Source organism: Xiphias gladius, chromosome 2 (genome assembly GCF_016859285.1).
Source record: "Xiphias gladius isolate SHS-SW01 ecotype Sanya breed wild chromosome 2, ASM1685928v1, whole genome shotgun sequence".
NCBI classification, from domain to species: Eukaryota; Metazoa; Chordata; class Actinopteri; order Istiophoriformes; family Xiphiidae; genus Xiphias; species Xiphias gladius.
The window spans coordinates 2,319,459-2,333,354 of NC_053401.1; the positions used below are offsets into that span (position 1 = coordinate 2,319,459).

General features: G+C 45.0%; 1 protein-coding gene across 1 annotated transcript in view; it reads left to right on the forward strand.

The window, feature by feature from the left end:
• LOC120797455 (thyrotropin-releasing hormone-degrading ectoenzyme-like) overlaps positions 1–13,896 on the forward strand; it is a 137,973-nt gene that overhangs the window by 96,109 nt on the left and 27,968 nt on the right. Inside the window, exons 7-10 of the mRNA XM_040141143.1 lie at positions 2,508–2,645; positions 3,554–3,619; positions 9,181–9,246; positions 9,822–10,000. Of these exons, the coding sequence (XP_039997077.1) occupies positions 2,508–2,645; positions 3,554–3,619; positions 9,181–9,246; positions 9,822–10,000 (449 nt within the window). The remainder of the gene's footprint in view (positions 1–2,507; positions 2,646–3,553; positions 3,620–9,180; positions 9,247–9,821; positions 10,001–13,896) is intronic.

A 13,896-nucleotide genomic window follows, 5' to 3' on the forward strand; every position in this document is an offset into this window, starting at 1 on the left:
AACGCATACATTCGCACATGTATAACACATATAGTAGATTTATACTTTACGTGAACAGGAAAAACGGGATGTAATGATAAGTTGCCGGTATAACTGTGAAACAGGTATTCAGTGCCACTCTGTGTGATGTTAAGAAGTCATTTCAAAGTCTTAAATTTAATGTTGATGGACCTGCGGAAAACCCTGCACAGTGTGCGACATACCGTCCAATTCTACCCGGTAACAAGCCATGAATCGTCAGTATTGTTGTGATGGAAACCTTCAGTTTAATATATCCAGAAAGGTGGTTTAACTGTGGACCTGAACTATATTTGAGTTATTCCCATTTAGCCAGACAGTTAGTAGTATAAACTGGACATTTGGAGTCAGTGGTCAGTATGACCGCGTCACGCAGAGAGAACTGTCTGTGGCCCAAACACGGCAAGTTTGAACGACGCTGAAATGAGGGTCACGGTGAAGGGAGGAGAGGAAGAGGAGGGGAAGAGGAGTGGAGGTGAAGCAGGATGGAGGGAGGAGACGAGCAAGCGTTAAAAAGTGGCCCCTGAACACAGTCCAGTACCTCCATCTGTGTGTGTTTGTGTATACACTGACTGTTGGCCTATTAGCCAACCCTCCACATGTGGGTCCATCTGGTTCATAACGACCATATGGACCAGGTAGACCCCCTTTCTCTCTCTCTCTCCAGGTGATTTAAAGTCTTTGTTAATTAGAGCCGATGTCTCATTTAGTCTGATTGTTTTGTTTTTTTTCTCTCGCCGAATAATTTTGGTTTCATCCAAATGTGCCATTTAAATAATTAACTAATTGTGTAATTTGCGGTAAAGCCCTTGAGTCTGTCTGTTTATGATTGTGTGTATGTTTCTGTTGACTCGCAGATGAAAACAGTAGTTTGTCTCCACCCAGGAGTTAGCCAGATCCTTTGAAGAGGGATCAGTCTAGCGCTTGTATGAAGAATCTGTTTATCTGACACATCGTTGAGTTCATTTGAGATTAAACTGCCATCACTCACAAATCAGATATTAGACAGGTAGACTACTATTGATGATAAGGAACAACTTAAACCTTAAGTCTGAATCACAGAATTAAACAGTTCCTACCACGCAGTTTTAGTTTTAAGTAGTTCAGACTAAAACAGTCACATCTGCCAAGAAATAGTCTGATCCCAGCAGAAACCGTAAAGTCAAAATAATTCGTGTTGATTTTTATGTTCATTATAAACGTAACATCTTGAGAAAATTTTGTTTAACTAGATGTAGATTCAATAAAACCATATCTATTTAATAAACAACCTTAATCCATGTATTACACAGGGTCACATTAGGCCAAGAATTAGCCAGATCCCAACAGATACTGTTAATTTTAAAAAAGGGTTCCCGTTCATTCTCTTCATTGACATCTAAAACTTAATAACCCACCAATTCCATTGCATAACAAGATGGAGGTTCATTAAAACCAAATCTCCATAGTAAACACTGTAATCCATGAATTAAACAGAGCCACACTTCTTCGGATTTAGCCTGATCCCTGGGGTAATTTGGACAGAGCTCGTTAAAGCTCAACATGTTTGCAGATGTCTATTAAAACCCTGAAACCAGAAGAGCAGAGGAGGAGAGGAGAAGAAAGAACAGGAGTAATGGGAAGAAACGAGAGGAAGACAGACAGAAAAAAAAAGAGAGGGAAAATGGAACAGATGCAATAAGGAAAATGATGAAGGAAGGAAATGAGGAGAGGGAACAAGGAGATAAAATAAGGGGAGGAACTAATTAGGGAAGTAAGGGGCTGAAACCGGCGGAAGAATGGATGAATGAGGACCGGAAAGGAGAGGAGAGAAAAATTAGAGGAATGAAGATGAGACAACAATGAGAGAAATGACAAGGAGAGTAAATGGACAACAAAGAATTACGATAATTAAAGGTTAACCAGACAAATTACACAAATAAACCTTTGTTTACTGAACCAGCTGTTCAACTAAATGAGAATTTGTGGACCGACTTTGTTTTCCAAAGTTAATTAACTTAACTGGAATCTGTTGAAAGCTGAGCATGAAGAAAACAAACTCTGGATTCCAAAAAAATAACACTGTGGAAACTATTGATCATTTTGTGGGAACAATTACCAGATCATTTACCAACATTATGGGGACTCCTGTGCGGGGACAAACATCTGGTCCCCCTTTGTTAGTACTAACATCTGGTTTCATGGAAGCTGAGCTGGGAGAGAACCGAGACAAACTCCAGATTCCAATAATTACTGTGGAGAGCGTTAATCACATGGTGGGCACTCTTACCTCATCATTACCTCGCATTATGGGCACCCGGCTCCCATGTGGGGACAAAAACCTGGTTCCATTTGGTACAGGCACGGTTTTATGGTTACAATTAGGTACAAGATTGGTCCAGGGTCGGTTGTACATTGCAGTGGTTACGGCTCATCGTCAGCCTCCAGAGAAGGAATGTGGATACGTTGTCTGAGTAAGTGACAAAAAACAAACATGTGTGTGTTCTCAGGAGAAGCAACGCTTTCTGACCGACGTCCTCCACGAGGTGATGCTGTTGGACGGTCTGAGCACCTCCCACCCGATCTCCCAGGAGGTGGAACAAGCGACGGACATCGACCGAGTCTTCGACTGGATCGCCTACAAAAAGGCAAGTGCCTGCTCATGCCCGGAAAAAAAACCACAGTGAAATTGATCTGTATTCATTCATCCCAATCAAATGTGGTGCTGGAAACACGGTGGAATCTAAAGAACCAAATACCCATGTTGGTATTGGTTTCTCAAGCCTAATGGGTGTTAGATCCCCAAACCCTACAAAACTAGTCTTTGAGATACTCAGGGGCTCTGTTGTCAAAGATATTATGACTCAAGCTGAGATGTAGTCATCCCTCAAAGGGAGCCACGCGAGACTGATGAACTGCTGTTTGCTCATGTGTGCTCTTGAGTTTCAACTCTACACAGATTTCTGAGTAGCTTGTTATGAGATATCTGTAGTTCGCATTTTAAGTCTTGTTTTTCCCCAGACCTTCAAACCACAGACAGATTGAGGAGTCAAAACAACAGCAGTCTCAAACGTTCTTCATCATTTAAATTAGCTTTTGTTTTCTTTTTAAACAAAAAACCAGGTTCGACAACTAGCCAAGACAACTAGCCAAGACAACTAGCCAAGACAACTAGCCGAGCGAGCTAACCTGGAAATAAATGAACAGTGTCAACAAACAGTGCCACGTCTCTATTGTGGAGAAGGCTTTAATCAAACAGACCAGGGTTATGTAGCATTAAAAAGTGGGACACAGTTAATTTGATAGCTTTGGACTCAAAGGGCAACACTGTCAGGACAGTTTGAAACCGGTCACCGGCAGGAACTCACATGTCAAAGTTCACCAAACTTTAACTGTCCTCAAAAGCTCAGCACTGATCTACTTCGTCTCTGCAAGCTAATGGACTGATCCCTGCAATTACAATGAAATTTAACTCATTTGCGTCACGGTAAAACTTGAGAGGATGTTTTGACCTGCCGTTGCATTAAAAAAGTGTGTTTCTCTGTGCTGTCTGTAGGGGGCGGCGCTGATCCGGATGCTGGCTAACGTGATGGGACAGCCGCTGTTCCAGAAAGGTCTCAACGTAAGTTGACGTCGTCCTGCGGGCCCAGTTGGCCATACAGACGTTACATATATCTGAGGACAGCAGGGACAGCCGGGGTTTTGGCTTTAGATTGATTTGTCCCCAACACAAATGGAAGAGCTCAGACTGTTTGGGACGTACTGAGCATACAAGTGGGCGGCAAATTGGTGGATTTGGGTGCAAAAGGCGGTTTGAGAGGAGGTTCTGCCACTTTTTCCTCTGCTGTAAAACCACGTCGCTGGTTACAATCCTATTTACTTTAACTGTCCGGACTACAAGTCGCGTACAGCTGCAGTTTCTTTGAAAACTACAAAATGCAAACTCTTTAGAGCCACTTAAGTGTACGTAGGTTAAATTTGCGAGATTAAAATGATCGATTTTGGACATCAAGGACAGTATCCAACTTTAGAAACATACTGAGTTAGCGAGTCGGTTCAAAGCCTTCTCCCCACTGCCAGAAATGTAAACCAACTCCACAAGAAATACCGAGAACTCGATGTCGGTGTCTTCAGCGGTAGCTAGATATGTATGTTTGCAGGGTGACAGCAGCTAAACATGAAATAATAAAACTTCAGTTTAATGAGGTACCATAAGTTTCTGTTTGTTTTTACTAAGGGACGAGTTCAAAGAAAAGGGAAATAAATTGATCCATGGTGGCGCAGGGCAGCGCTGGCTTTTGTACAAAGTGATGAAACATGGATCAGAGAGAAAGAAAAAAGTAATTTGTGGGGACAAAAATTCTTTTTTTAAAACTCCCACCGTCGCCTGTTAACAACTCCATAATAATTGAATATTGAAAGTATTTTAAGTTTAACTTCTGAGGTTTGATTTTTGAAGCAGAACAGTCATAAATTTGTTATATCGACTTTACCGACTTAAACGCACAGCAGATAACATTATTGGTGTTAACAACAGACTGCGTTGCATTATTTATCATTTAGCTGTATGTGGCTGCTAACTGGCTCTCTGATCGTTCACACTGGTTAATGTTGATGTCTCAGAGAAATCGGAGCAGCGAAAACTGCGAATGAACTTGGTCAGAGTTTATTTTCCAGCAACAAATCACTTTTTATCCACAAAATTGGAAGAAATCGGTTTTCAGTTACTTCAAAAATGACGTCATTGGATTTAAGGTGAAAGTGGGTTAAATTCTGTTTTTATTCTGGATAAAGTTACGGAAATGTGCATGAATCCCCCGCACATGCACATACAGACATAGGCACACTGTGTCCTGATTTTCCTGCAGAAACTGTCAGTGACCTGGAACACACTGAGAGCCAGATTCTATATAAAAACCCTGCTGATCCAGATCCACACAGTACACTGTGTGTGTGTGTGTGTGTGTGTGTGTGTGTGTGTGTGTGTGTGTGTGTGTGTGTGTGGGCGTGGGTGTGTGCGCCCACTACAGGTCCATATACAGTGTGCTGAACATTACGCCACGCTACCTAATAAGAACATCAGTTTCAGTCCTCAGCTGCATAGAAAAAAAAAATCTTGGAAAAATATTTTCCTCGGCAGTTCAAAAAAAAAAACAGGACTTTCACAAATACAAACTCATTTCCAGAGCTTTTTTACGGTCTAATCGGATGCTTAGTGAAAAATATAGCATATAACGAACCATACAAACCAACTGCAGTGAAGGATATGAAGGAATCTCACTCTGACAGTTTGTGATATGACAGGTGCCTCAGGCCAAATAATTTAGCCACAACACAACTCCACAAAACTGAACTAAAACATAAAAAAAAGGAAGTGGCAACAGCTTTCATTTCATTTGCAGCGTTGTTTCAAAAGATAAGGGTCTCGCTTCTCTGACGATATGATGCGAACATTTGCAATTATTCACTGTTATGACGGGCACTGCAGCCGATGGCGTCCGCGAGCCCACAGAAAAGTTTTCAAATGTCTCAAATCCCGTTCAGTAATTGAAGGCCTCACGTGGATTTAAGCAGTGCAGTGAAATATGATATTTTATGTATTAAGGTCACGGCATCTGGAGGCAAACCAGAGTACATCAGATACTGATTAATGGACCTCAGCTCAGGTTAGGAGCCCCACGGTTCAGCCTCTGTAAGAGGACCGATCACTGACCGCTGCCACTCCACAGCCATGTTCCCATCCCTGCCGTCCAGAGACGGGAAAGATTCCCAGGTCTACAGCATGCAAGCGTACACGTCAGCGGACGGCTCTCGTTGGTTTTGCATAGTCCTTTCCGTTAAGTCTGAGCGTCTTTGGTTTGTATTATTGAGGACAAAAGTTGGATGTATCACGGCTTATAAATTAAATCAGAGTCACACTAACCGCCCCCCCAATCTGCTCGATACTCTCCACAGTAATATTTAGGAATATTTAGGAGTTCACTTGCTTCCAGCTCAGCTTTCGTAAAACCACGTCTGAACCCTAAAAAAGTTGGGGAACCAGATGTTTGTCCCCATGTGGGAGGCGAGTCCCCGCGATGTCGGTGTTGATCGGGTCATTATCTCCACAGTAATTTAATAACTGACGAACAGCTACAAGTCATCGACATCAACAGCTACAACTTTCTGATTAAAAACCACTGTTTAAAAGGGGAGACATCGGACTTAACAGAACATTTCATGAAAAGCCAGTAGCTCACTGAGGCGTCACCTGCGTATCTGATGACCAGGGAAACCGCCGCTCAGCCACTTGATGGAACATACCCACATTTAAAGGGGTTTTAACTGGTGCTGTCATATATATTTATGTCAGATCTGTATAGAACTATATGCCTAAAATTTTGGCTCAATTACCCTGAACGAGGGCGCTTGGTCGACGTGAGGCGTGCGTATCGGTTTGCCTTTTCAGGCACTTCCATCTCATCAAGCTCCAATTCAGACAGAAGAAAAATCACTTTCCCAGTTGTAGTTGTTACTTGATGGTTGTCTGGAAGCTATTTGCCAGTTGGAAACTGGTCATTACAGTAACTCTGACTTGACGACTCAACGTCAGTTCCTAATTTTTTCATGCTAGGTGATTCTAAATGAGAGGCAATGACAGCCCGAACAAGTGGTGAGATTTGTCAAGCCGGGTGGAGGCAAGGTTCGCGTTGATGCACGAGTGGAGGAGAGAGGTGTTCGCCCTCTGTCGCACAGGCTACAAGAAACTGCTTCTGTCCTGAGCAAGTGCCTGTTGAGCCTGACAGGCATACTGATGAGAAAGTGAATTAATGTTCGATGGATCCACCAGGTGCTGCAGGTCCGTCCGGTCGAAAGAGACGCTCACGGCGCGGCAAAACAAATTACACACAAATGTTTTAGGCTTTTTCTTTACAAGGAGTTTGCTATTTTTCACATGCAAAAAAAAAAGATAATGTCACAAGTGAACTGAAACCTTGCACAAGCGATGCTGCACACGCGAAGCGCTGTTTCGCGTGGGTTTGATTATAATACGTATCTGACGTCAAGTATCAGATCACTGTCAATAAAGTGCATTAATGAAACGTATCAGCAATACAGACGTTTACGTGGCATTTAAAACGATTTTGTTTGACTTATCGTGACGAGATAACCACGTTCATGATTATCTGTTATTTCTAGTTTGACATTGATCTGTTGAAATGTAGGAAACAGTGTTCTCATGTTTTCAGGGTCGTTTCATGACAGACTCTGTGTGAACTGAGCTCAGAGGAACCCAGGCCGATAGAGAAAGACATAGATTCACTAGTGGCCTGTTGAGAAACCTGGAGAAAAACCTTTATTGTGTTGATGGAGGATGGTTCACATCTTCCTCTGATGAGGGACACCAGTCCTCGTTACCATGCTCTAAACCTGCGTCTGTACAGTCAGAAATCTTTCACTTTCACCCGCGTAGCTGCTGATAACAGGTCACTCACACCCACCCTCCTCTTACTGGGTGTTTCTTATCACCGGACACAGTTTGGCTCCGGGTGTATCATGCTGTTAAAACTGCGTCTGGGTGGGAATCGGGATCAGACTGTGAGTATTGACGGCGGTGGGGGGGTGTTTTATCTCTGCTCGTGTCAGCTTCAGTGGAGGTGACAGGGTCCAACTTATCAAAGCCACACACAGACACACACACACACACAGATACACTCTGTTGTTATCATGTGTGTCATCTTGTCCCAATAAAGAGCTCCTTCTTGCCGTATCAACCTCCACACACACCAGGAAAGCTGACTGACTGGCTGTGAGGGACACACACACACACGCTCGCAGAGGACAGAGAAATCTCCCCTATCGCTGAGAAGCAGATTTCGGCTCTTCCTCTGTAGGTGTTCTGCGTTATCTCGCAATGCTACCCGGCCTTTTTCTGGTTTTATTAAGAACCGAACCATCCCTAAGCTTTAACGCTCCCCGATTCTCTGCAGCAGGAATGAGTTTTTTTCTCCCGACACTGGAAACGGACAGAGATCAAAACAGGGACAAAAGTCACCAAGGAACTACAGGTTTTGAACGGAGCCACCGCGCCACTAAGCCCCTTTTGAACTGGGATATTCTCTGCGGGAGCTTCTGAGTCTTCACTTTGTTGATTAGCTTGGAAAATAGAACTTCGGAGCGGGGATTGAGTCCAAAGGGCTTTGGACTCAACACAGGAGCTAAACCCGCTGCGCCACGGGGCCCCGCTGGCTTGTCGTGTCACTGAGACTCCATGTTCATGATGTTTGAACCCACGGTTTCAAAGAACAGTCATCCAGCGCTTTCAGTAGATTTTTTTTTTTTTTCTTCAAGCTTTTTAAGGTTTCGCACTCATTGTTGTATCTTAAATTTACAGCTTAACTCGGCGATAGGTGTAAGTTCGCGGGGACACAGGAGGCATTTCACCCGTACGATCGAGTCTCCTACAAATTATCTGCACACGCAACCAATTCGCACTCGTCAATATGTTTGGGGGTAAACGTCATGATAATCAGATCTAGTCTCAGCCTGAATCGCTCCCCACATCTCATGCCCGACTTATTCCACGTCTGGCGCTGTGCCCACTGGCTGCTATTTCGGCCGGTCGGAGACCAACAGCGGACCAACCGGAGCTTTGTCGGCAGGATAGAGAACGTGGACGTCATTTGCCTACATGTCTAACTACTTAGCCGCATCCAAGAGAGACTAGCGACAAGGTGAATGGCACCGACACAGCTCTGCCGGCTGATGTAAGTGGATTTACGGAAATAACGAATCATAAATCAACGTATTTCTTTGATCGTTGGGAGAAACGCCAGCTACTCCCAGCAACGGCAACCGCAGCTTCTGCGTGAACTGAAAACGCTGCTGTTGCCCGGACAAAGCAAAAATATAAAGATGTGATGATATATATGACGGTAAACATCGTACATCGTGATTTAGACACTGTCTCACGCTTCAAGTCCACAATCTTCTCCCAGGTCCTTAAAGGAACCGTTGGACGAATTTGGGAAAATGCTTATTGTTTGTAGCGAAGCGAATAGAGAAGACAAGACAGACACACACACACACACACAATGCACAGTGGTAGTAGGTGAGCAAAGACAAGTCATGTGACGTCATTTTCCCGTGGCACGGTGTGTGTAAGCTCTGCGGACTGATCTGTTTTCCCGTTGTCGCTTTCAGGATTATCTGCTGACTCACATGTACAGCAACGCAGCCAGAGACGACCTGTGGAGCAAACTGTCTCAGGTAACGCCCGCCGTCTGTCCTCCCCCCTGGCCCGCCGGCTTCGTCGGGGCAGACCAGTCGGACCTCCAACCCTGTGGCAGTGCCTTGCTCTGCGGCAGGGATCTAAACCTGTAACCGCCCCCCAATTCGGCTCGTCGGCCTGAATGAGGCTGATAATTATTAGACGAAGCCGTTGTAATGAAGACGCTCATTAAGACTGACTCGATGAGAGTCTGTTTGCCACGGTAATACCACTGACAGGTGGAGGGGAGGCTTGTTTGCTTGTTGGTCCTAAACACAAGAAGCTTCTGGAAAATTGTCGCTGTAATTAGATTCATTTGCATTAGTGCAGTCGATTAAACAGAGACTTAATTAGCCGCCAGCCAATCAGATTTTTAATCACCTGAAAGTCAGTCATTGTTCTCTCAGTAAGTGATTTTGAAACAGATATTGGTTAAACTCTTACTGGGTTATTGATGAGTTTTTCAGATGGATAATGATCCCATTAATAATGTAAGTAATCACCCATTAAACTCATAGTGTAAATTAGTCATTATTACTCATTGATAATTCATATTTTGTGATTTTGTGTCCAGGCTATGCGTTCAGAGGGGCGGGACATCAACATTGGCGAGATGATGGACAGGTGGACTCTACAAATGGGCTACCCTGTGGTCACCATCAGCAAGAACCAAACGGAGCAGCTCCCCACGCACTACATCACTGTCGGCCAGGAGCACTTCCTGTACGGACTGGAATTCAGGAACAACCTCAGGTCAGGCGAGGTTTCAGAATCCGTCTTTACACCGCCAACGTTCATGCTAGTGGTGTCAGAAGGTCTGAAGCGGCTCGTGGCGGGTTATCGTGAGGCCGTGACCTTTCACCTGTTAAAACACAGAGGGAAAATCAACACGGGCACGTATTTAGGTGATTTATTGAGCAGAGAAAATACAAAACCGCCGCTGCTTACATCTTCTCAAATGTGGAGATTTCCATTTCTCACAGCAGAGTTCAAACTTGAATGCTAAAAAGAGAAGCGTTGATACGACAACTTATGGGCTCTGGTAACTTGTGCGTGCATTTTGTTCATGGTTTTTGGCATTTTATAGGACATTTCAGCGATGAATTGATAATATACAAACCAAACGGTGCACCAACAAACTTTAAAAAAACCACAGAGTCGACAGCTTTCGTCAAATTGATGCGAGACGTCCACTAAATCTCGGTTGCTGCTTCAGCCCTAAAGGTTTCCTGTGGATTACTCGCGGTCCGTCCGGTTAACTAGCTCGGGAACCAGCTAGTTTTATTTTTGGAATCACACGTGCACTGACTGCTGAGGGCGGCGGACGCACAGCGAGCGGCCGCAGAGGAGCAGCTGGTGTTTCTAGTTATAGCGCAGCAAAACAAACCGTGGCCCGAGAGGATACGTAACGTTGTTCCGCTTCATAAAAAGAAGCCGCTTAACAATGCAGTCCCACTCCGTAACACTCTTGACATCACGTCCTGTGAATCCTTCGTGTCGAATTGCAGACTCTGCCAGTGACAATGAAAACGGCCATACTGAGAGGCAGTTGGCTCCTGCTAAAAATGCCGTCCCGATAGTATCAAATGAATGTTTGAATCTCAGAGATTAAAACTTTCCAGGTTTGCTTACATATCTGTAAATATCAGGAAAAACAGACCGGTATCCTACTTCTCCTCACATTCCTTTCCACATGGAATGGAGCGAGACACATTCGGCCTCCGGTGGCCGACGGACCCTTCGAGTTCAGTCGGAATCGCGAGGTTCTCCACTGCCCAGCTGGTTTGAGAGAAGACAGACCCCTCGTTCGGGTTCTTGTTCTACAGCTGCGCTGTGACGTGATAGAAGCAGCAGAGAAGGACAGAGGCTGCGTGACGACAGTGACAGAGCTTGACAGTAAAATGTCACTGAAACGCGGTTTAATTCACGACTTTGTGGACTTAATGTTTACAACACAACCCATGCTGCTTCCTGCTTCCTGCTTCCTGCCTCCTGCCTCCTGCTTCCTGTTTCCTGTTCCCTTCCGCTTCTGGCCACACCGCACCTGTGCATTTTGCCAGGCGGGTTTTCCGCTCTCACTGCATCCTAACTCGGGTTGTGACTGGTCTACAGACAAGAGGCTGGGTCCTGGTCTCTCAGAGTTTCAGGTTCAACCTGGGAGGATGACCCCTGACCCTCAGGGCCACCGAAACATTAACCCCACTGGTTGAAACGCGGACGTCTCTGGGACACTAGCCAGACTTTAGGCTCATATTGGCTCATTCACCGCTGAGACGATCCTCCTGGAACGTTTGTCTCCCAGTGATCGCGCTTCATTTTCTCCTGAAAAAGCGCTTTTACGGTTTTCCTTCACATTCTTTACCACCTTTACATCTTTTATATTTCATTTATATTTGATTCACATGATGTTTTATTCAGATGCTTCACTACCTCTGGAGTTTATTCTCTTCGCTGTTTTATCGACCCACTTTCTCCTTCCATCAATATTTCATCTTCTCCTTTCCTTTTTTTTTTTTTTACCTGTTGTTCACTTCTTTTCTTTTCCTCTTTTCATTTCAGTTCTTTCTTTCTTTGCATTTTTTCATATTGCAATCACCTACTCGTTTCTTTTCTTTTTTTTTAGCTCTATGCCCCCCCCCCGCCATCCCGTTCTTCTTTCATCCGCAGTCTTCTGCGTTTCACCTGAGCTCCTGTGCACAGCGCCGCTCCCGAGCTCTTGTCAGTTGGTGAACTGAAGCCGTTTGTTGCGGCTGAAGCTGAACTCTTGTTGAGTCTCGTGGGGGCTGCGTTCAGACACGCTCGGTAGTCTCAAGGCGTTCGCCAGCACTTGTAAAAGAGAAACTGCTGTTGTGCTTTTAGCCGAACAGTCGCCGCAGCCGAACGCGGCAGCGGTGGATTGAATCAGAGGCCTGCGCTGCTGTTTGATCCTGCCGAGCTGCGCTCAGAAGCACAGCGGTGTCCCGCAGTGTTACAGGCTGTTGACTTAAGCTACTGAAAAACATGGACTTCTTACAGGAATGAATATATTCTTTGTAGAGGAAAGAGCTGAAATATCACTGGACTGCCAGTCACTTCTGTCTTCGCTGGTGACGCTTGAGCAGTGTCTGAGCTGTCCAGTCTGTCTAAAATCCTCGAATAACTGGGCACCTCACCACCGTCTGCCTTTCTGGGGGAAAAGAACAATGTCCGTCAGCCGCCGTAGCCAGACTTTAAACCTCCCAATAGTGAAATAAATTCCAACTGCTGGTGTGAATGGCAGTTTCTTTCCATCGAGAGAGTCAAGCAGTTGCTACACTAGTTGTCCAAGGCTTTTGATACTAGCTGTTTTCAGTGAGGCTTGAGGATTCTTCTTACACCTGATTGAAATCACGCCTTCCTGGTAGAGTTCAGGCCGTCGTATCACCTCCCCAGAGGGTTGATAACGGTGTCACACAGGGATCGACATCAGCCCCCTCTGCTTTTTTTTGTTTGTTCGGGTTTTGTTTGTTTTGTTCGCGCGCATCTTCTTGGCGTTTTTATGCCTTAGTTAGGATATCAACCGTAGAAAGATGACAGGAAATAAGAGATGAGGTGAGAGAGCTGGGAAAGGACATGAAACAAAGGCTCCCACCTAAACCTGACCAGAGACGTTGCAGCTAGCCCTAGGCCACCAGGGCGCCCCAGGCCGCCTGCTTTTTACTCTGTACAGAGATATTTAATTTTCAGCCATCTTGTACGTCACTGGCTCTCCAGGTTAGTCTAACCAGACGTCTTTTATCAAGAGATTTAGCGCTTGACACGGCTCCTCTCTGGCGACACAAAAGGCTTCATACAACTTTTTTCTCATATGCAGTCGCACTCCCCCACACCTGTAAACAGACTTTGATGACGTGTAAAATTGGCGGAGCTCCCCTTTATATTTACAGCTTGTTCTAAACTACAGAAAAGAGCAAAATGTTTTTTTTGCATTTCACGAGAGCATGCGGCTTCGATATTCCCAGTGCCATCTGTACGGGACGTCTAATAGATACGGTGCAGCATTGTTTGTACCGGTCCTGCAAAACTCACAGTGAAAACCTCGCTCAACTGCAAGAGGATTCCTCTACGCCAACTACACTGGTTCACGGAGACGCCCCGTTTGCTCAGGCTGCCGCCGCCACCCGTTGTCTCCTCTGGACCTTGTTTACCACAGTGCCATTCAAGGCCATTACTGCAGTTAGCTGCTGCGCTCACCGCTGTGAGTTATGTGAGGGCGTCGGCATCCCCGTGTTTTCATTTAGTACGGTCGTGTTGCTGAGATATTTAACACCCTCGCTCGCGTTCGGAGCCAATAACCACGGCAGCGGGTCACAGAGTAGGTTCGTTTTGAAAGGCTGAACTGGGGAGGACTGGTTTCCAGTAACGCGCGCCTTGGTAATGGAGTGAACTGAAAAGCAACCAGAGAGGCTCATTCTTCTGAGGGACTTTAAAGTTTTGATATTTTTAATACCCTTGTGAATGTTTTAATGAATGTGTGTGTGTGTGTGTGTGTGTGTGTGTGTGTGTGTGTGTGTGTAAGATGACGTGTAACTACATAAAGCTTATACTAATTGATTGCTGAGAGCCAATCAGCTGTCTCTAAGTTTGTGACAGCCAATCGCTTGTTTTTAAATGCCGGACAAAGAGTCATC